The 23196-nt window shown below is 41.0% G+C and overlaps 1 protein-coding gene across 1 annotated transcript in view; it reads left to right on the plus strand.

Moving 5' to 3' along the window:
- Nucleotides 1–23196, plus strand: part of RASAL2 (RAS protein activator like 2) — a 153311-nt gene that overhangs the window by 45342 nt on the left and 84773 nt on the right. The window contains exons 2-3 of the mRNA XM_009275864.2: nucleotides 1884–2011; nucleotides 11329–11455. Coding sequence (XP_009274139.1) covers nucleotides 1884–2011; nucleotides 11329–11455 — 255 coding nt within the window. The remainder of the gene's footprint in view (nucleotides 1–1883; nucleotides 2012–11328; nucleotides 11456–23196) is intronic.

Here is a 23196-nt window from a genome sequence, read left to right on the forward strand (position 1 = left end):
CTTCTGAATGGTCACAAAAATCTTAATGCAAGATGAGGTTGAACTTAGGTACTGAAAGCTGTCTTTCAAGTTAATTCTCCAGCTTTAGAAGTTGCCACATTTGTTTCAACGCGGAGGCAAAGTTACTATTATATGCAGGAAAAGAGCATGAAGATGTTGCAGCTTTTTTAATAATTAGGTGGGATTTGGCATACACAGGGTCTGCAAGGAGTGAAGTCAGTTGGAGGGGTTCATTACTCAACTTTTAATGCTTGTGTTTGGACTTGCGCTCTTCCTTGCAGCTGGGAAGGTGCTGGGTGTTTGAGGATTCGCTGGCCTCTAGTGGTGAAGCTGGGTAGAAGCTACAAGAAGCATCTGTGCTTACCTCTGTGCAAGCACTGGGTTAGTATGTGTACTAAAAGGAAGTTAACGTTATAAAACATTCTGGTTTTGAACACTCATTCTGCCTAATGGGCTCCTGAAATAGTTGAAGGAGGTCCTGGACTGCTACGCAGCAAGCCCCTGACAATATTGTGATTTTTGCGGTGTCTGTTTTAGACCCCTTAGAGGTAGTTCAGGGACTTCGGGAATCTACAGCGTATACATTGAGAATGGCTGATTTTTAGATCAATGCAAGTAAAGTTGTATACCGCTAGAGTGCAAGATAAAACCGAAACTTAATGTTACAAAGCAACCAGAACTTAATCTCAAGACTTTAGAAAGAGATGACCTGAAACTGTTTTCTAAGTTTGTATAAATGGTGCTACCCATGGCTCTGTTGCATACATCCTTTTTTCTATTATTCAGATAGCATTTCTGTCTCCTGTAAAGAGATTTTTATAAGTTGACTACACACTTGAATTCCTAGGGCAGCCTTCTTTGCACCCAGTCTTCTCGTAGCACTGACAGCGTACCTTGCTACTCAGTGGCTTTCTCTGCTTTTGGGCTTGGCAGTGAAGTCTGTCTGTCTGCTGCACTTGTTCGTGTGCTTTCCTTTCCCAGTCTTGGAGAAAGCTTCTTAGTAGTGAGAGGCACAATGTGATATGTAGCTCAAGCCTGAGAGACCTGAAGGAAATTGATCTTAAAATAAATTTTAAAAGATCAGCACTGGGAGCCAAACAAGTTGGATTTTGTTTTGGTTTGGGGTTTTTTGTTTGGTTTTTTGTTTGGTTTTTTGTTTGGTTTTTTGTTTGGTTTTTTGTTTGGTTTTTTGTTTGGTTTTTTGTTTGGTTTTTTGTTTGGTTTTTTGTTTGGTTTTTTGTTTGGTTTTTTGTTTGGTTTTTTGTTTGGTTTTTTGTTTTTTTTTTTGTCACTATAGTGGCTGTGGCTAAATGAAAATGCTGCAAGGCTCCTACTTGTCACAATTTAATCAAATAGCTTCCCTACCAGAAGATGCTAGTAAGCCCTTCTCAATTAAATGCCCATTCCTTTGAATTTTTCCTTCCCTTCTTCAAGCCTGCCTTCCTTGATCCCCATCTTCCTTCCTACGTCTCTCTATCCTTAGTCTCAAATAATCTAGTTTATTAAGATTTAGGGTACATTCAGGGCCCTACCCATTTAACCACGTTTTTGAGAAGGGAGTGGAGGGAAGATGAAGTTTGCGTGACAGCTCTTGGTCTTTTCTTTTGATTATATTTTAGTCTTTGACAAAGACATTTATATTTGTCTCGGTTATTGCCATTTTTGTAAGTCATGCTATAGATTAAGTATTCATAGTGTACCTTACATAGCGTTCCACATGGGTGCCTCCCAGGATTAGCATTTTGTCTTTTAATATGCTGAAACAGGCACTGCTAAGTACAGATTGCAGTTTAGGTTCGCATCTAGCTGCAGAACCACAAAAGCAGAGAAGGTGGTTAATGACACATGCTAATGATTCTGGCGTCGCGGTTTTCTGTTCGCAGATGTGAAAGGACCACCTACACACAGACTGTCCTGCGGCCAGTCCCCCTACACTGAAACGACAACATGGGAGAGGAAATACTGCATCCTGACAGACAGCCAGCTGGTGCTGCTCAACAGGGAGAAAGAGGTGAGAGAAACTCACGTTGGCCACTCGGGATTTACCTTTTGGCCTTTATTGGTAAAACAGGAAGGCAGCTTTTTTTATCTCCCCTTTATTTTGTTCACGAGTTTAGTGAAAGGGGGGAAAAGGGGAGCTAACCTATTCTGCGTATGGATGGCAGGGCGCACACAGTTATAATTCAGCTGGCCCAGATGCTGGGTGCACCTGGAAGAGGTGACAGCAAACTGTGTGCATCCAAAACTCCCTCCTGGAGTTTTACAGCCTGTGTTTAAGTCTGCCACTACATCTTCCTATGTTATTGCTGCTTTTAATGGTAGTTAAAGCCACCACAGCTATGTAAACCTACCTCCTCACGTCAGTGCAGACATAAAGGTAGGGAAAAGTGCAGTAAAGGTAGGGAAAAACGGGTTTGTTTGTGTCTGTATTGGAGTGGGCAGAGAAGGTGTGTGCAGCCTTCACACCGTACAGTCATCTTTGTTGTAGTCACAAGGTAAATTGATTGAGGCAAAGGTTTGCCCTCTCTCTTGCTAAATGGAACAAGGAAGATTGGGTGCCCCTTGGTATGGATACTCAAAGCTTTTGCAACCATCTTTAATTATAAAATTACTCTGTGTGTGGCGGGTGTGTGTGTATATAGCATGTAGTACCTGGCATTGTGCCTTACCATGAAGGTAATGTCAATATGGTTAAAGAATAGGCATGTTTTAGTTGATTGAAACACTGAACAAACATGCTGATAAGTGCCTTCTCCGAGACTACGCCATGATACGTTTTTTCTTGTGATATTTGATGTCTGCAGACTCTCATGAATACATGAGCTTTAGAAGCATTTGATAATGCTCCTGGGTTTGTTTGTTTGATTAATTTTTCTGCTATAGATTTACCCTGTCTAAAAATAAATATTTCAGGAGGAGCTATAAGATTGAAATGTTTTCAAATTACTGAAATAGATTTTATTACATATAAATGTCCATGAATTTGAGTCTAATACCATGGTCTCCTGCACCTGGAGATGACTTGAATTTTTGTGTTTTTTCTTGATTCTGTTGAAGCTTCTGTGTACGGCTGTGTACAGGCTGAGAGTATGAGACCTGTTTCTGGTGTAGCACTAAATATTATCCCACCTTCAGCTGTGATCAGGTTTATTTACAAGGGCTGAAATATTTCCTTGTATAGGGAGAATAGGAGGAAATGGTTTAGAGAAGGACTTGAGTTATTAGAGGGGAACAACATCAATGCTAATGCGTAGGAGAGGCGATCAAAAGCAGGGAAAATGGAAGGCCCATATCATGATGTTTGTTTAGTATGTAATTCTTTTTCTAGTCTGACAGGACTGTCACCTAAGGAATTAAAGTATATACTGAAGAAATGTAAGGACATGTGAGAATTATTCCTAAAACTGTACTGTACCAGCACAGCTGGGCTAAAAGGATGCATCTCATTAAAGAAATGTAATTGAAAACAACATTGGCTCATAACACAAATAATTATCTGAAGGTGGTAATAGTGCACTTATGGGTTCTTAATTTCTCTTACCACATACAGTTAAAAGCATTTTGCTGGGAGTAAGTTGAGTCTTTTGCTTAGATCCTGAGGAGTAAATATGGGAAGTCTGGTATATCACTGGTGTATTAAGTCATTACATACTATGTTTAAATACACTCTGTTTTTTGTCAGAAGCTGGAGAAATTCAGTATCAGGCTATGCAGAGCCTGGGTACAGCAGTAACCCCCAAAAATTGAGCAGTAGAGTAAATCTTTGCAGCGTGCTCTCAAAGGAGCCTGCCCACACTATCACATCGAGAAATAACTTGTTTTGGGAAATGCTGCATGCAGATGGGCCAAGCAGACATGCTTTTGGTGCAGGTGTGACTACACATGCTGATAATGCGACTTGTTTCAGAAGCTAGTAGCTGGAGTCAGATTTGCCACTCTGATTTTTCAAGTAATTTGGGACTACTGTTAAGTGAAAGGAAAAAGGGAACTCCTTGCAGTCATGAGTACTCTGTAGGAAAATAAGAGGTTGTTTTAATCTAGCTTTTGAGTCTGTACACATGGCAGTGTACATACAACCCCTTATAGAAACACAAAACATATAGGAGTAGAACTGGTAGTTAAGAGGGACACAGAGCTGATACTCTGGATTTGCACCTTTTTCTATTTTTTCTGAAATAGAAGTATCCCTTGTAGCTTTCATGAGAAGGGAAAGGGGAGGCAACTCGGTTAAATTTTACTTGACAAGTCATTCAGACTTGAAAGAGGCTCTGTGAAATGTGATCTAGAAGTAAGAGCGAACAAAGGCCTAAGGCAGTAATGGGGAGAGATGCTTGGGAAGAGCATAATGATTGAAAAGTATGTAGGAGGGGAATCAAAAAAAGCCCATGGGTGGGACCACAGGTACAGGGAGCCTAAGCAAAAGACCAGGTGAATGAGGAAGAGGGAGGTTACTTAAAGAAGAAAACTGAAGATTATGTTTAGAGTCAAATTATTGGAAAGGTGATGCTGGAGGAGGCTTTTTGTTAACCCGAAACGAGGTGATAGGCAACAGGAGCTGAAGATGGAGAGGTTCCTGCTCTGAACATGGAAATTGCTGATAGAGTGGGTAGGTCAGAATTTCTTTGGACTGCTGAAGAGGATCTTAGAAACAATGTGAGGGACAGAATGATACCCATCAGTAAGGGGGTGGGGGAAGAAGGAAGAGATGTTAACAGCAGAGTGCCCTTGCAGCCAAAAGGGAGCACTTGCATCATTGCAAGACTGGTGTAATATGAAAACTGTAAGTCTGAAGCATCTCATTTTATTCTCTGTACATCTGCTTTGTTACTTCATGGAATAAAAATCCAAGAAGCTTAGCCCATGTGAAACTGAAAGGGAACAGAAATGTTTGATGTTTATAATACTTTGTAAAATCATTATGCAAGTGTGTATGTCAAAGCCAAAAAGTAGGAAAACATATACAAAATGCAAACGGGTAAATGAAAGATGTTTTAATTGTTTCAGGTATAATGCTAAGTTTGGTTTCTTTCAGTTAATGCTGTTAAAATACAGCATTATGAATTGCACAGATTTTTAAGTCTGAGGGAACAATACAGAAATTAACAGAGTAGTAAGAAAACTCTTTTCTTAAAACATCCCACTGCTACGGGTTTATTGTCAAGGCAGTTTGGATAGAGTATGTGCAAGAGAGATTTTGCGCTGTACAAGCACAAGAGTAGGTTGGAAATCAGAGAAATTTTGAGGTACAACTTGATCCAAAAATATCTGTAATTACTTATACAGAAATAATCTGACAGTATCACCTTGTGCAGCGTAGAAAAATATTAGTTACTTGACACCTTGTCAAATTTATAAAATGAAAATAGGTGAGACTGAAGAATGAATATTATTAATGAAGGGAAGAGATTGATGCCCAAAAAGTAAGTAGAAAGAAAATGAATCCCTGTAAGGACATGAGAGACGACTTAGCAAATAAGGAGTCATGAGTGACAGGAGTTGTGCAATTACTACAACATATAATGGTGTTAATATCTAGCAGCGTCTTCCAAGACTAGGAGAACAGGTCTAGATTGATTCACTTACAAATCAGGTATTTTTTTCTATGAGGAAGACAGTCTCCCACTGTCAGGAATGTGTAGATATTTTCATCATTTGTGAAACCTGTTCCGTAGGGTAAGAGCTAAGAGAGCACAGTAAAAGTGTCTGCAAAATCAGTGCCGTTTAAACAGGGAAAGGGAATGAGTTAGTGTTTATGAAGAGCAGTTTCAGATAGATAATCCATTGCACAGCACTTTCATGAGGGATGTGACAAATGGCTGCATCTGGATTTGGGCTGCTTTTAGTTAGTCTTTGTCTCTAACTTGGCTGCAAAGGAGATTCCTGCAGAATCTTTTAATTTTGTGTTCAGTTGGAAATGAAGATGAAGAACACTCTTCACTGTGTTAGACTCTTCCTTTTTCCTCCCTGCACCCAAAACCTCATCTTTCTTCTTGGATTTAGAGGTGTTTTTAATCAAGGGCAAAGGATAGTAATGACCTACATTCACTGTGACAAAATCTACTACTTATTGGTGCTGGTGACAGAGGCCGGGAGCAGGACATCTCTAATGTATTTTCCTACTCTTCCATCTCCTGTGGAAGAGGAGCGACAGCAGTGATCCCAAGAGAAAATAGCAAGAGCAGACACTGATGCATGGGGCCCCAGGGGAGGCTCTTCAGAAATGCCCTCTGCCATCCTCAAAAGACTTGTCACATTGGTATCTTAGAGCAAAATTGTTTTATCTGTAAATAGGAGTTTGTTAAAGCTGAACCCAGTCGTAAGAAAAGATTTGCTTCAATTCCCAAATGAATTTAATTATTTATTTTCCAAAAGCCCAAAGAAATGTTTGTTGTCAGTGTTTTTAAAGTGGATTTCTATGTCAAGATTTTAGCCAGCTTATAATTTTCTGGAGGAAGGTAAAAATTAAAATGAATTATTTAACTGATTGTTGATGTGATTCCAAAATTCCTGTTAGTTCAGAAGAAGTTGCAAGTTCTCAAGTTTTTGTCTTGAATCAGTCTTTCCAATCTTGAAAAATCTATCTGCAATGAAGAAACTTTTTTCCTACTTCTTTTTTTTTTTTCAAAGTGCCTAGCTCAGTTTGCCTTTAAGAGGCATTAAATGCTTGTAAAGCTCTTACTCCTATTTCTTCTGAAATCTCTTCATCATCAAAATACTAGAAATCCCAAATATAGGCTTTTTATACTTAAAAAGCATGTTCAGTGGCAGGTGAGCTGTGATGCTGTTCAGGAGTTCAGAGTCCGAGCTCTGAACCCGTCCTTGTTAAATTGTGAAATTTATCAGTGAAACGTGGCCTATGATCAAAATTGTAAAGATTGCCAAAATTATCAGCATTTGGACTGTCCCTCCATACCTTCTTGTCCCAGAGTTACACTGCTCAGAGTCCAGCCCTGAACCAGCATCTTCAGCACGTTGTCTCAGGGTCAGACGATTCCCAGGTTGGTGAAGTCTCAGCAGGACAAAGAACAGGATAACAAAGCTGGATGGGGAAAAAAAAAAAAAAAGAGCTGAAAGCCTAAAATGCCATTAGAGTCCTGACTCTGTGTCACTCTCTTCACTCCTTTGCTGAACTGCTTGCTGGAATGCCAGGGGCTGGAGGAGGGTCGGGGAGATTGCAGATGTCTGCCTTGGTATTTACACGGTCTAAAGTTGTGCAACTTGCTTGTGAGTTGGTGCCACCCGATCTGTGAATCTATTTGACCTAAGACAGATATACATGTTTAAAAAACATGTCCAGCCCAGAGAGATGCACAGCTGCTGACCAAGATCATCTCGCATGTTCATGAAGCTGTATTTTTAAGAGCAGGCTGATCTTATGCTAAGTAATAAATACTGGTCCTGCAGTCTTGGAGTTAGTTCTTTTTTGTCAATACAGACTGAGGCTATGGTTTTGGAGGAGTGTTACTTAAAATAACACGGCACTTTTAAGTCAGACTTAAGGGGGGGATCTTTTTTAGCTACTTTGCTACTTTACTCTTGTCCATGAAATTGTGGGATGTTTGTATATTCTCTGGTGTAGATCAAGCTATGTAGCATTAAAATGTTGTTCCTTATACAGTTTATAGAATTATTGAGTGAAATAAACAGTATCAGGTTTTTCTCAAGCCACTATAAATACGCTGACAAAAGCAGTCTTTTGCTGGTGTGGACTGTACTGCACTAGATGAACGTAGCTACACTGATGAACTTTTTTTAGTGTGCAGCCTGACCATGTTTTCCTAGTCTGGGCAAATGTTAAGTACAAAAGGCTAAGTGACCCAGAATTAGGACCTGAGCTCTCAGACAGTCTTCCTGTTAATGGCTCAGTTCCTCTTTGAAGATAAATCCTATCTCTGGTATGCAGAAGTAGATTTGTTTTTGACACCAACTCCGGTGTGCGGCAGCCTGTTTGCTTTTCCCAAGGACACAAAGGGCAGCGTGGCCTCAATCACCATTCTCCTCCTCACCCTCGGCAGCAAGTCAGTACATCTATAGCATCCTTTTGGCTATCATTGCTGTTCTTATATACGTTGTTATCAGAGTGGTAGTAGTGCTTTTTTTCGTGTCAGTGGATTAAGAGAATGTTTCTGTCATCCCATGTCTGAAAGCACACGCGGATACTGAAGAGGTATACTTCAAAGAAAAGGGACTATATTAATTTCTCAGTTAAAAAATCAAATAGTGGAGAAATCTACTCTGCAGGAGCTATATTGGTATAGAGCTAGCAGTTAGGTGTAGGTGCAACAAGTTCACTGAGAAAGGAGGATCACAGGGTGGTAGCTTGATGCTTTTAAGGTGTGCTGAAGCCGATGTGTGGTATGACTGGTAATAGCTGTTCTGGAAATACGGCTTGCAGCATCCCACCAAAAAATGCTCTGAAGGAAATCAGGAGAGGCAGAAGACGCGGTGGAGCAGAAGAGCGTTTAGAAGGGAATAAGACTAAACGGAGCCTCCAGATGAAAACTGAAAATCTAATATGTGATCTTGATTGAATGAATGTGGCATAAACTAACAAAATTAGTCTCTGCTTAACTTCCTAATGTGCTCTCGCACGGAGATCGTTCAGCAAAGGAGCTGCTGTAAAAACCTACCAGCAAAGAAAGTAGCCTTAACAGAATAACCACTAGGGATTTGGGAAACTTGTTTTGAAAAATGAGCACTGTTTGAAGGAGACAAATAGACTAGCATAGTAATAAATAGCATTAAAAAATGACCTTAAGAGAATGCTAAGTGGTTAAAAGTCAGGAAATGCCAGAACTAGCTTGTGAGAGCCATTGTAGCGCAGCCTGTTTCTAAAATAGTACAGTATCTTGTACATCTTTTACAACCTTCAGTACAAATGAATAATATCTTTTTGTTTGCTATTAATACTTGGTTTTCAGAGATGATTGAAGATATGAAAGGATAAGCAGCACAGGAAGTATGACAGGGGCTTCTATTCCTTTAGCTGCAAGCTGTCTTTTACGTAGCTATATGAAAATAAATTGCCATATTGCATGTATTGCAGTTGTACTGTTGAAGCCAATGTCCTCATCAAAGTGCGCTGAGATGTTTTGGGCACTGAGGGGTTGTGCCTGCCTCCAGCACCTGGATGCTGCATCTCTCCCTCATCCCTGGGGTTTCTTCCAACTGTTGAATATAAGGTCTTAAGACAGCCCCACCAAGTTAGAGGTTCCAGATATGGTAACAGACACCAGACCGACAGCTTTAGGGATAAACGATTTATCTCTAAATAATGTTGCGGTTACAAATACGGATCAGGAGTACAATTATCTGGGTTGTTACAAGAAGAAATGCAGTAACTCAGTAGCACAATTATCCAGGTCAAAATGACAGCAAATCCAGTAATTCACCAATACTGAGCTAAACTTAATATCCGAGCATGCAAAGACCTACAAAACCATGGTCATAAGCATGATTATCAAGCAGGCCAGCAGAGAGCAGGGCATGGCTTCCTCAGATGAGCAACTCGGACCAGCCAGCGGGCTCAGCGAATTCCCAATTCCCTGATTGGGGTGTCCTCTTGTTGAGACATGGAAGCACTATCTGGACTTGTTAATCGACCATCACATCCCACCTCTGGCCCCGCTCTGTACCAGTTCCTTGGTGCACATGGGGTCCAGAAATACTGTATAAGGCAGTACTGGCCCCAGGTGCCCCGCCCCTCGGTAGTGACTCAATTGAGGAAACAATGGTTCCCATGGGCCAAGACCCTGTTTAGCTCAGGTTTGGAGATACGTTTTTCCCATGCAGTCTCTATCTTTGGTGACCAGCCTTTCACCAGCTTGAAGGATCTTTGCTGTCTTTTTGTCTTTTGAACCTCTTCAGAACAATGTGTATGTTCTTCAGAAGGGTAGCGTGAAGGATGTTTTCCTCCTGCTGGAAGCAATGTCTTCCTTCTGCTGGAAGGATGCCTTCTGCAGGCTGGGGCAATCTGGATTGCACCTCTGGTGAGCAGGTAGCTGTCTGAAGTTTTTGTCTGCTTTTCTATATGCAAAGTAACTGATGCTTGAATTAACCCGTGCTGATCATGTAAACAAAATCAGGATGCACAAAGGTGTGCGTATAAATTCATAAAGCAGTTAGGTTCTCTTCCTTATCCTCCAAATCCCTTTGTACGTCTTTTGGGGATTGGATTAGGAGTACATCAGGCTCATTTCTTGTTCCCAGATATACGTGGTGTTGGACAAAAAGACTGTATCACTTAGGCTCTTTTAGAGCTCTTGGCTGTTGTCTAAATGCCCTGCAGCTGTAGTGATAGGTAGTACAATTTACCACCTTTTTCCAGCATAAGCACCTCTCTAGCAAAATGTAGTCATCCAGGCAGGTGTTTAAAGGTAAGGTTAGGGGGGAGCAAACTCTGAGGGGTCAAGTTCTGCCAAAATTTGAGAAGAGAAACAAGATCTTTATACATTCGGTACTTTTAAAGAGAATTAGCATATGGAATTTTATTACTATGAAATAGTGAGGACCCTAAGCCTTTCTTAGAGCCTTCTAAGGTCCCACTTTTAGGATGAGTTTGAGTTAATCATAGAAGGTATCCCCTTTCTCCGTGTGCCCAGTACAACCAGCCAAATGCCAGTTTTTCTCTGACATGCTGTAACTGATCACTGAATATGTGCTGAGACTGCAAAAATGCTTTTGTAATCTCAAAGTTTCGCATGTAGCCATCTGACCAGCCGCCTCTGCCTGACTCTCCCAGCGTGGAAGCGGGCAAGGCTGGGTGGCAATGGGTCCGGCATTGGAGAACCAGTTTCGAAAGGCAGGACTGCCTTGTTAGATGGGTCGGCTGTGTTGTGACTTGATAGCTCTGGAGCGCAGGTTGCTGCACACCTGCATGCAGCCCTCTCTGGGCTGCGCACCTGTCTGCGTGCACTAACGCTCCTCACTGCTGCAGTGCTTTCCCGGTAAGCCTCGGGTATTTCATGGTAAGGCCGGGCATGCCAAACTGCAACTGAAAGTTATTACCAGATGAGTAGAAAATTAAGTTCTTATCAAGATGGCATATTAACAACGTGGCCCAGTGGCAAATTAAGCTCTGGAGCGCAGGTTGCTGCACACCTGCATGCAGCCCTCTCTGGGCTGCGCACCTGTCTGCGTGCACTAACGCTCCTCACTGCTGCAGTGCTTTCCCGGTAAGCCTCGGGTATTTCATGGTAAGGCCGGGCATGCCAAACTGCAACTGAAAGTTATTACCAGATGAGTAGAAAATTAAGTTCTTATCAAGATGGCATATTAACAACGTGGCCCAGTGGCAAATTAACAGCTGTCGGCATCCTTTTTATGCAGGTGCCTATCGATGGGGTCCAGGAGCCGCAGGCGGATGCTACCAAAGGGCGCTGCCTGCGCCGGACAGTGAGCGTCCCCTCCGAGGGCCAATTCCCCGACTACCCACCAGAGGGGGCCACCAAACTAGGTAAGTCGAAACTTTGGCCGCAACAAATTGATTTTAATTTACAGCTGCAAGCTGTATCAGAGGGCACTGCTTCCGAGGCAGCATCCTTGCAAAGGAGCCTGCTGAGGTGGGTAGTGTCGCAGCTAGGCCGTGGTGGAGGTCATGCGACCATGGTGTTGTTTGTAAATGCCTGCCAGCAAAATGACTTTCAAACACCAGGATTTATCCAACATCAGCGAGGTGGTTATGGGGTCCCAGAGAAGCTGGGCTGTTGCTGCACATGGGAAGGTTTGTGGCTGTGTTTGTAAGATTACTAGACAGCCCTGGGATTTACAACTGAGAGCTGCTGAACACAGGTCAATACGAATGCAGCTTTTGCAGATAGCTGTAAGTGGTTCCTGCTGGTTTTTAGAACTTACGTGGTTATGTTTTACCTCACTGTGAGTCTCTCTGGAATTTCCTTTGCTTCATATTTTCATAACAAGTACTGGATAACAGGTTTTTCTATGACTTACCTCATGCCTGTTCAGGGTGCAGTTCCTAAAAGAACCAGCCAACTGGCTGCTGCTGTTGGCTATAATCATACATGTTGAAATCTAGGGAAAGCAAAAGAAGGGGCAGGTATTAAAAATGATAGACAAAAGCTCTGTTGCAGTAGTTCCCCAAGTCCGGATTTGGCCCAGTTCTCCCTCTTTATTCCACCCCACCTGTGGTTGTATAAAGAACATCTTTCCAACTCTTTCCAGAAGAAGGGAAGAGTGAAGGGAGGCGGCAACCACACACAAGTGAACTCTTCTTTCTATTCCCAACCTATGCAAAAAGCTTTCCTTGGCATAAGCTGATAGGATCTAGGAGCAATTCTTCCTTAGTTCAGCTGTAAAAAATACCAATCCTGGGAGAGAGTGAGCTATGAGGAAAAAAAGTAACATGCATCTCTAAACAGTAAAGCAGCCTTGATAACATCGTTATCAAAGGTGAAGAGCAGGTAAGGTATTTTTCATTTTGCAGGCTCAGCTGTTTTTTATGCCAAAGAATTTTATTCTCCGAGTATATTGCACACAAGTCATTAAAATCCCACTCTTCTAGATAGTTAACTAACGCATTGAACTGCAGTACTTATTTATTTGTATTTGCCAATAGCACTACTTAACTCTTCCTTATTTGAGGAAGGCAGATAGGGTTCTTTTTATTTGGATTTGTTCGATTCCTGGACTAGAAGTCTGAAAAGAAACAGGGCAGGTTGGAGATTTAGGAGGGAAAACTGCAAAATACTTGGGGATGAGTGACATAAACAGAACCCCTATTGGATTTATTTGTGGCATTTCAAACACAGCTCTAAATGATCATCTTGTTTTGCCAGATGAAGAAATATTCATTCTTGTTTGGAACTAAAACCAGTATTAAACGGGTTTACACAGTGTTATAGGCAAAGTACTTACTCCAGGTGTGTGGCTAGTGAGATGAATGAAGAATCATATTGCAGCCAGTCTGCGCTAGGCAATGAATATTATTTGCAGCTTTGCAAGCTAGAAAGACCTTTAAAATCTAAGATTTAAATGCCTTCTTTTTCTATACCATGTACAAAAAATGAGTAGAAGAATTTCTAGACTTCACTAAGCACCTGAATAGCTGGAAATCCCAGTGTTACGTTTTTTAATTTACATTGTAAACCTTGTAACCTTCTTCATTTTCTTTGAATTGCCACACAGAATAGATTACTGTTATTTGGATATATGCATTACTATGTATTTTGCTACAATTTTAGATGCATGTGGCATCTTGTAGTGTGCTACTTGATGTACACCTGACAAGAATATATTAAAAGTACAAGAGAAACTCATATCCAAATGGTCTTCGCCGTATGAGAGCTGCAACTGTAGTGAATATAGACGTCACAAAGTGTGTAGCTAAAGGAAGTGGGCATGCAGTGGGAGGGGAAGAAGAAAGGCATGAGCTGGAGAAAAATTGAGCAATGTCCATACTGTGAGGAGGGATGAGGGTAAGTGGGACGGAAGGTTATATATAACCTCTGATTGCAGCGCTTTAGGTAGTTCCCTTGTTTTCACATCCTGGTTAGAAATGTCTCTTATCGTGATTACAGAATTCCTGCTAATGGAAAAAAGTGGGTTGATAGCAGTGGGAATAGCTTTGTGTCAAGATGTTGAGCCAGAGGACAAACCAGTGAAGGAAACCATTGAACATCTTTATAAAGAGAAAGAAACTGATGGTGGCAGCCAGAATGTATCACCAGCAGTACAGATAACAACTGGACTAAAATAGCTTTGTAATGGACACCAAAAGCTGAAAAGTGCAGTAGAGGCAGCTAAAATATCTACTAGAGAAATTGCTATGCAGAGCTGATAAGAATATCTAGCTTGTCCTAGGGAATCACGTGCATAACATGGCAATAGCAGACGTTGCATCTTATGATGATATCTGAAATTACTACTTGCAGATGAGCTCCTTAGGATTGGCTCTAGTGCAGAGGTTAAGGCATAGCAACGGCATTTGCTGTTTTCCCTAACTAAGGTTGCCATACATCTCTTGTGATTTATTGATTTATTTAATAAAAAAAAAGGGGGGGGGGGAATCAGGTGACGGAACTCTTTCATCTGTAGCACTACAGTTAGACCTTGTATGAAATGTCAAGAGTATCGTATGAGATCAATCTTTTTGTTAATGGAGCAACTGGAACAGTGCATGTTCTTCAGGGGCTCTGCATAATCAGCAGTAGTACCCATTCTGCAAATTTTTGTGGCATTTTTTATAGCATTGCGCACACATCCTTGTAGCACCATTCCTAGGAAGCGTGTGGGAGAGAAACTACCCACGTTACAGCTGAGAAGTTGAAGCAAGAGATGTGTAACTCACCAAAGGTCAACATTAAGTCTAGTGTGCTTTACCCAAGGGCTGTTGTAGTCATTCTTGCTGTCTCTTTCATTTTTACCCTTGCTGCAGGGTTGGCTCAGCTGTTCATGAGGCAGCTGCTGAACCACTGTGGTTTACAGTCCCATGTACTAAGATAGACACCAATTTCCACATACTTCAGTACAGTAAGCTGTAATTTGTGATGGTTCAGCAGCTGCTAGAAGAGCAGCTGAGCCATCCCTTCTGTGCAGGCAGAAACCACTGTAGTCACCCTCAAATGAGAGCCGGAGGGGCGGACACAAAGATAAAACGCAAGATAGAAAGTGACTTGTTTAAACAGTGAAAACTAATAAGATCATTTAAAAACTGTAACTCCAGAGGACAGTCACCATCTACTGCTAGCTTAGGAGCTTGCCCTCTGCTTGCAGACAGTGGGGAGGTTGTTTCTAATGTTGAAATTCTTAATTCCTATCTGGAAGGTACACTGTACACAGAGTTGTGTCAGCAAGCCATCCGTTAAATATATGCCATGAAATTTCCTTGGCACATAATCTGTATCATTGTAGTAATACCTCTCTGTGAGTGAATAGGCACACTTTAAATATGTCATTTACTTACTAGGATTTCATCTTGGCAGCACTTATTCAGAGGTGCTTCCATTCAGGGAAGCTAAAAACGTAGCTGTAATTTCTCCCGAACTCTAGCTTAACAGCCTCTTTCCTCCTTCTTTCAAGCATTACTTTCAATGGGCTAATTCTGTTATGAAGTGTGATATAGGCCCTGGAGACCAGCACCTAAATGTTACAGGAAGAGGTAAGATGAAGAAAACACAGAGATGGACCAGCTTGAATTGCCTCCGTTTCTGCTTGAGATCCTGCTCTTTTTCTAACAGGTGTATTTTTTCCTGTTAGGGAGATTACATCCTTTGTAAAGCATCAGTGTTTATAATAGCATATTGGAATTAACCATTCATACAGTAAAAGCATGATTCAGATTTCCACCATTCATACTATTTGACAGACTAGTAACAGTTATTGCTTCCTTTCCCAAAATAATCCTCTTCTCTCTTACTCTGCTTCCTTCTCACCACCTGCTCACATAAATGAGTGTTGTTAAGGAGAATACGTAGTGAAAGTTTTGATTCTGGCATCTGGGTGCATCTTTGTGGCATTAATAAGAGATTTTTTTGCATGCATATGTGAAAATATCAGGAGGGATTGAAAGTGAAGAAATGGTTTTGGTTTTGTGTTTTGTTTTGTTTTAATTTGTTTTTAAATTATTAGTAAGAGCATCATCAGGGTGAGAGTTTTTTTGAGATTCTCTGATGCTTAGAAAGGCTAGTGTTGATGCAAATAGATTTTCTTTTTATATTTGGACGTGAAGTCATCTGAGAAGAAAATGAAGACTGTTTCACTTGTTGAAAGAAGTTAACCCTGTTTTTTCTCAGTCGCATCCATGACTGCTGAATATGAAGGCTCTTGAGAAAAGATTGCTGAAAGTGGGTCAGAGGTGAAGATGTTCTTTGCAAATTTTCATTTTCTCCTGACCTTGAGTCACTAGCATTGAGAAATTTTGTTTTGTATCCAGTCACTTGGTCTAATCAATGGGAAAACATAGTTTGTACCCTCTACCCACACTAAATGCTAGCGTGCTTGCTGGTTGTTGCCTTCACTGATATAATTGTTCTAAACAATGTTAACATGGCATGTAGATGAGGAGCTCTGGTGGAATGGTTCTGCAATACAAACAAGCAGCCAAAGGTGAGAAGAGGCAGGGACTCCTTAAACTATCTTTGTTGCTGACAAAAGTGTCTGGAACCACACAATTAAAGCAGCTGCTTTTTTTTCTTTTCTTTTCTTTTTTTTTCCTTTTTTTTTTTTCCTCCTTTGCTCCCCCCCCCCAAAAAAAAAAAGTCCAGTTTCTTGGCTGGAGAGAGAATAGCCACCAAGATTGAGGACAATCTGGGTAAGCAAGCCTTACATCTTTTGGGAGCTTCTACACAGTCAGCTCTGCATATACAGTGTCTACTGCATGTCAATATCTATTCACCCTTGCATAACTCTCTAGCTCATCTTCCAAACTTTTGTGCTGGAGTCATCTTCATCAGAGAACCAACTGGCCTTCAGTGCCTTAGCCCTCTCTGTAGAGTATTAATAGCTGTTACTCAGCTGCTGACTCCCATCTCAGCTCTGCAGCTCTTCTCCTGTCCTTTGGTACAGTTGCATCCACGCAACTGTACTGTTATCATCTGTTCTTCCTCCTTGGGAGGAATCTGCCATGCCCTGATGGGCTGTCGTTCTCCGAGTGTCTCTAAAAATTGCCTTTGTGACCACTAACATGGCAATGGAACAGCAGTTATGCTGATGGTGCCCTGTACTCAGCGCTGCTGACATACTGGGAATACTGGGACCAGTGTTGGGCTCGCCACTTGAAGAAGGATGTTAAGAATCCTGGAGACGGTCCAGCAGAGATCTGCCAAGGTCATTTTGTTCAGGAGTATGTGACCCATGAAAAGAGGCTGAGCGAGCTGGGCTTGTTTAGGCTGGCAAAAAATAGGCTAAGGGGTTGATCTGATAGTCTATGGCTACTTGAAAGAGAGTTAGCGGTAATGGAGCCAAACCCTTCTCAATAGCTGTAGATGATAAAACAAGGGGGAATGGCCACAAGTTGCAGTTTGGGAGATTCAGATTGAGAGATTAAGAGAAAGTTTGGCACCAGGAGGGTAGTGCAGCACTAAAACAGGTTGCCCAGCAAGGTTGTAGAAACTTCATGCTTCAAGGCTTTCATGGCTTAGCTAGACAAAGCCACAGCTGACTTTATCAGGTGTTGGCAAGGCTCTGCTCCGGGTGGAAAATAGGACTAGATAACCTCCAGGGGTTCCTTACAACCAGTGTTTCACTGGTTTTCTGTTTTACTTTCTATCCCTTTTTGACTTTCTTTTCCTAGCATGTGTGTATCTGCCTGTTGTCATAAAGCAACTGTAACTTGTCTTGTGCAGAAGCTTTTCTGATTGTTTTCAGCCTGTTTTTTTTGAATGAAGTAAAACTGATGCTGTATCTGTGTGTCCCCCTCCTTTCTCCAATAATTTTTGTCTCCCGGCCAACAAATACTGAATTTGAGAGAGAGAGAAAGGTCTCAGAGGTACTAAGTTCCTACAACTTTCATAAAAAATACATGGCCTAGTGATCATATGGGAAGGAGACTCGACATTTCTGATGAAAACAGTATTGCAATGTGTGCTCGTTAGGAGATCAGCACTAAAATGCAAATAGATAGGAAACTAGGCACCCTTACTTTCCTGATCACACAACTGTTACATAGTGGGCACCTAATCTGGAATTCTAGCTTGGTGGTAAATCACCCAAGTTGGATTTTTTTCAAACCTGAATTTCTTCAAGTTAAGCACATAAGTGAGAGGACTGAATTTCAAAGCAACTGCAGCTATGGCTACCTTTTTCAGAAAGACTGAGGCTGCTAAAATTTATTTTAGATCCCTAACTTCAGGAGTATACTTTAGAGCTAATAAACAAAATATACCTTCTGTACTGTGGTGAACTACATGTACAATTCTGAAGTTTGGTGAAGATGGAATTTTGAGCTTCAAACACTACTTTTAACTTCCTGATCCTCTGGCTTAGTTGCACAGTTGATAAATTTTCACTTTAGTGATCACCCCCTTTGCATTCCCTCAAGCTCATTTTTTCAATAAAAATTCCACTGAATTCAGAAAATTCTCTGATCACGCAAACAAGGGAAGAAGTGATAAAAATGAAGCACCAATCTGTTTTGGTGCCAGATCCTTACTGCATTGCTATCAGGTGACCAGTTAGCTGTGCAGAAATCCGGCCTCTGCACTGTTTTAAAAGGTTATGTCCAGAGGCTTGGAAATGGAGTGAGCAACAGAAGATTAGTTAAGTGACGTCTGGTTTCATTGCTGCCTGGTATGTACCTCTTGCAACAGTTCCTGCAAGCTGCTGCTGAGCCCTCCTACGTAGGGATGATTGCACCAAGAAAATAGACAGCCTGTGCTCTTCCTTCAGGTAAAAACTTGGCAGGAGAGAACAGACATTAGTGAAAAAGATTTCTAGGGTTATTTCAATAACTGTTTTAGTTGCAAACAACCTTGTCTTAGAAACAGCAATCAAAGCTGAGCCTTGCTTTGTGTATATTCCAGTTGGAATGAGTACTTTGTGATGAAAGAATAAATAGATATACTCTGTGCTCACCACATAATCACGATCCTTGTGCGCTAAGGTTTAGGATGAATACCTGAAATGGGTTACTACTTTAGAGGGGGAGGGGGAGAGGGAGACAGTCTGTTTTGGAAGAAGAGAGATTGTTTGTGACCTGGTCAATGAAAGAATCTGCAATGCACCAATCTTTACATATTCAATAAAGATTTACTTAGGAAAGATGCAGGAATTTTAAATAATGGACTTCCTGTAACTTCTAACAAAACTGTGTGCTGAAAAGAGGGCTGTCCCTTCACCTTCCACCACTCAACTTTGCCTACAAAGAATATCTGTTAGAAAGTGAGGACAAAAAATGCAGTTTACAGCTCCCTGTATCTCAGCTGTAGGGATTTGTAATGTGTCTTGATGAAATAATTTTCCCAGTAGCACTGTCTGCGTTTTCACCGTGTTGCTATGTGTAAAATATCCATCTCCTGTCAACTATTATGCGTGGCAGGGATGCAAAATAGGGCTTTGGGTTTAGCCCTCAAATTGAGGGGTGTGTTGTATAGCAGTATCTCTGGCAGGAAGATGGATTCAGATGTGCTGACTTGACTTGTTTGCAGCTCTTTGGGTTTGCCTGATTTGGGCTTGCACAAGCGTGTTTGTATATATATGCACAATGTACATGTGAGAGAGATTCACATCCTCCTCTCTGCAGACCCAGGAGTCTAAAGGATCAGATACATTACTGTCTGTTGCCTTTATCGTTTAATTTAGCAACTCCCAATGAGTGGTTTGGGGATTTTTTTCCTTTGACCTGTAAGTGCTTCATACCAAAAATCTAAATTGAAAGGTCCCCAACAGCTGAAAGGTGATACTCTAATGAGATCAGAGCAGAGCAGAAAGCACTGTTCTGCACTTGCGTGGTTTGACGCTGCTCGGTGGTGGCCAAAGAACTGGCTGTGTTTCTATAGGCTGCAGGTGGGTACTGTGCACGTTTAGCCGCACAGCTCTGTTCTTCACTGCACTTCAGCCCTGACCTGACAGAGTTGCCAGAACCCATGCCTGGGGAGCCTTTTGTGAGCTGAGATCTGAAGCCTTTGGCTCGCGTAATAGCACAAATGAGTGTTTACTAAAGACTTAGTGAAGCAGGCAAAGCATAATCTAGTGCATTGGGTCACGGACTCTTAGTGCTGTGACTGTTGGGTATCATTAGTAGGGATTGTAGCTATGCCAAGATCAGTTGAAATTCTAAAACTTTAACTGTCTTTAGATGAAATTGTTTACCCATCATTTTCTATCCCAAAATGCAAATACATGCAAACTGTGAGTTGCATTTTTAAAAATCTCCTGTGAAATAGAGCTGCTTTTTGGCATCATTAAAGAACCAACGGGCTACACAGGGAAACACCTACTGTGTGAAAAGTGTCCTGCTATCTTCTGCATCCACAGAAGAGGTTAGGAGACTTTGAGAAAAGTCCTGAAGTAAACTGAAATTTGGACTATGTACAGTGCAATTTGCTTGCCTTGGAAGGGTGAAGAATTTAGACAACTCTGCTTGAAATTAAAACTGACTCCAGGGAGGCTAGATGTAACAAACAGGATGGCTGGATCTCAGTGACATTCCCCCTGGGCAATTGGAGTTATTTGTATACAGAAAATTGCCAAGCTGCTATCTTCTTCTATAACATAAGCGAAGCCAAAGGATTTTCTTTTGTTCTGAATGCTGCTGAAACTTTATTCCCTTGGACACAGATCATCTGTGCTGAAAGCCAAGTTTCATCATGAAGCAAATTTTATCTGTTTAGATCTTAAACCTTTTTAGAGCAGAGATTAACAGGGGTATGAAAACATAATCTTAACTTTCTAGTATTGACATATAATCCATTAGGGTTTTTTTCCCCTTGGAAAAAATGTATTATTACATCCCTGCCCACTACTTCCAGCACACACAAAAAAATCGCTTTAGAGATTTAAAAATTTTATGTGAGCCGGTAGAGCATATTGTGCAATGTGGTAATTGCTAAGAACTGGTAGCTCTTGGACCATCTGAGGCAGATTTGTTGACTGTGTTCTAACCAAACCTCAGTTTATTATGAAGAAAGCTATCATTTTCCTTAGTTTTCTCAACAACAACAATAAAAAGTTATGTATTAAATTCTTTAGAGAAATCTACCTTGAATAATGCATGAACTTACTGTAGATGGTTCAATTTTGTAGGTTCTCTTTTATAGTTGTTTGATCTTGTGGCAAAAAGTAATTACACTTCACCCAACCATGTATACTTGCCTTTTTCCTTCAATAACAACCAGTTTAACACTTAATGGAAAATTAACCTTCCTTCCTACAGCCTGAATTTCCTTATCTTAAGTCTTGTCTAGAGTTAATTTGAACTGTTGAACTAAATTTAAAAATGTTGATATAATTAAATCTGGTTCAGACTTCGGTATTCGTTACGGAATTAGTTGCTGATCAGTTTATTGCTTTAGCATAAATTGATACTCGACAATGCAAATATTTATGAAATTGGAGTAAGTGCATCTAGTTTGAAGTTTGTATGAAATTAAATATTTAAAGTTCTCTCCACTGTGCAGGGGTGTGCACACTCTTGTCTCCCTGCTTTACCACCCTCCTTGGTGCCAGTTCTATTGCATGCTTGCCAGGTGAATGACTTCACACAGTGAAATCATGTTCACATACATGTTGTGTTGATGGGTTAGCTTTGAATCTGATCTGGTAGATGTTCCAAATAACCCTGCAGCCATGTGGTGGCTCCAACACAAAGGAGATGGTGGGAGCTTAAGGACACTAGGAGAGAGAAATTTTTTCCACTTCTGCGCTCACCCCTAGTAGCAGCCTGGAGTTATAGTGGCTTGGGTGTAATATGAAGCTGCTCTCTGTGTCAGCTTTGATCTAGCCAGTGCACTTACAGTAAGAGTGGAGCCAAGACAGCAGAGATTTGAACAAGGGCTGTGCAAGATTTTCAGAAGAGCTTGTGTTACTACCCACTTCTGCCACCGCTGAAGTCTGTGCTCTCACATTCTTACATTCTACTGTTACTTGAACTACTTCTGGTATGTCTGTGTGTGTGCAGTTAGGGCTCATGCCTCGCTTTTGAAAACTATTTCATTAGGGTTGCACATTTTTCTGTCTTAGGCACAGCCTTAAGTTCCCTATCTCATGCTAGCTATGCATACATTGTGTTACAAGTTCATCCACTTCTGTAGCATTCGTGTGTTTCTGTAATCTTTTTATAGTTCAAACTTCAAAACAAGAAAAATACACACACAATGTTTGATGCATAAGCCTGTACAAACAGTGGGAAAAACGTGGAATCCTTCTGGAGGACCATTCAAGTCATGCTTCCAGGAACTTCAAAGAAATAGATTTGTTTTAAATAAGTGCACTATGCTGAGTAGTAAAACCATCACATTTTTTTATTTTAATGAAGGTTGGGACTGTCACTTCTGCTTTTTTTCTTTCCCTTGGTTTTGTGTTGTTTCTAGGAGGTTTGAACCAGTCTTTTCTCCTCATACCTCCTCCCCCTTTTCTCAGCGTACTTTCTCCGTGTCATGGTATGTTGGACGTTCTCATAACAAGCGAATATGGACAAGCAGGGTTGGCTGATATTATACTACAATAATTGGTGAGCTGCCCTGTATCTTATCTCTAGAATGCTGAAAACCTGTGAATCCTTGTATTTTTGTTTTGGCATTATGGATTATTGTTGTGGCCTTTGGCAGGTTTCCATCTGTGCGTGTGAGCTGCCCGTGCTGAAATGTCTCTGAAGGTATTCAGTGAAAGGTTTTCATATGTCTGCATAAAAAGTGCTGGAGAACTTTTTGTCATTGCTGCCCTAGGATCCAAAGTTATGGGGGATTTTCTTCCTTATAATTAGTTCTGGTTGAGGATGGCAGAACTTGCTAAGAAAGCTATAATGGGGCAAGAAATCCATTGTCAGTTATATATTGGGTTTTTCCATGCAAGACCTCAGGAGATTTGTTTTCCATCAGGCAGTAATATTCTTACATCTTAAATAGTCTATGAACATTTGCTAATTAATCTCCATGATACCTCTGGGAAGTAGACAAGTGGAGTTTTTAAAAAATAAATAAAAGAAGCGGAGTTTTCGGTATTTCCTGTGCCATCTTGTGATATTTACACTTCACTGGGGCGGTGACACACCTCCTGTGGGTGAACTACTTTTTATCAATGCATAAATAAAAAGGTTCATAATATATGAGGTGGCTTAGGTATTAAATTAGACTTATTCAAGCGTGTACTGGATATTTTGCTAACCTGCTGCCCCTCTTTGTAAGTGATCACTCTTTCATAGCACAAGGGGAGGAAAGAATTATAACCGTGATTTTTATCTGCAAAACAGACAAAAATGTTTCGGCAGCACAGCGGAGACATAATTTACTTAAAAGAGAAATAATAAAGCCACAGAGGAAAAGTGAGCTATTGAACTCTGCTGGAGTTCATCAAAAACTCTTCTAACAGGCACCTGTGTATCGCAAAGAAATCCCTGATTCCCAAAAGAAGCCTTCGAGATGGAGAGGACTATACTTTCTAGCAGTGATTAGTGTCCATTAAGATTCAACTCGGTGTCCAGTAAAGTGCTTTTGGCTACAAGCTAGTAATTCTTGATGCATATTTGAGACTGCTTTATATTGTGCATTACCCAGTGAAGAATTGAAGGGGTTTTCTGCTTCTCCC

This window comes from Aptenodytes forsteri, unplaced genomic scaffold (assembly GCF_000699145.1).
Source record: "Aptenodytes forsteri isolate BGI_AS27 unplaced genomic scaffold, ASM69914v1 Scaffold289, whole genome shotgun sequence".
Classification (NCBI taxonomy): Eukaryota; Metazoa; Chordata; class Aves; order Sphenisciformes; family Spheniscidae; genus Aptenodytes; species Aptenodytes forsteri.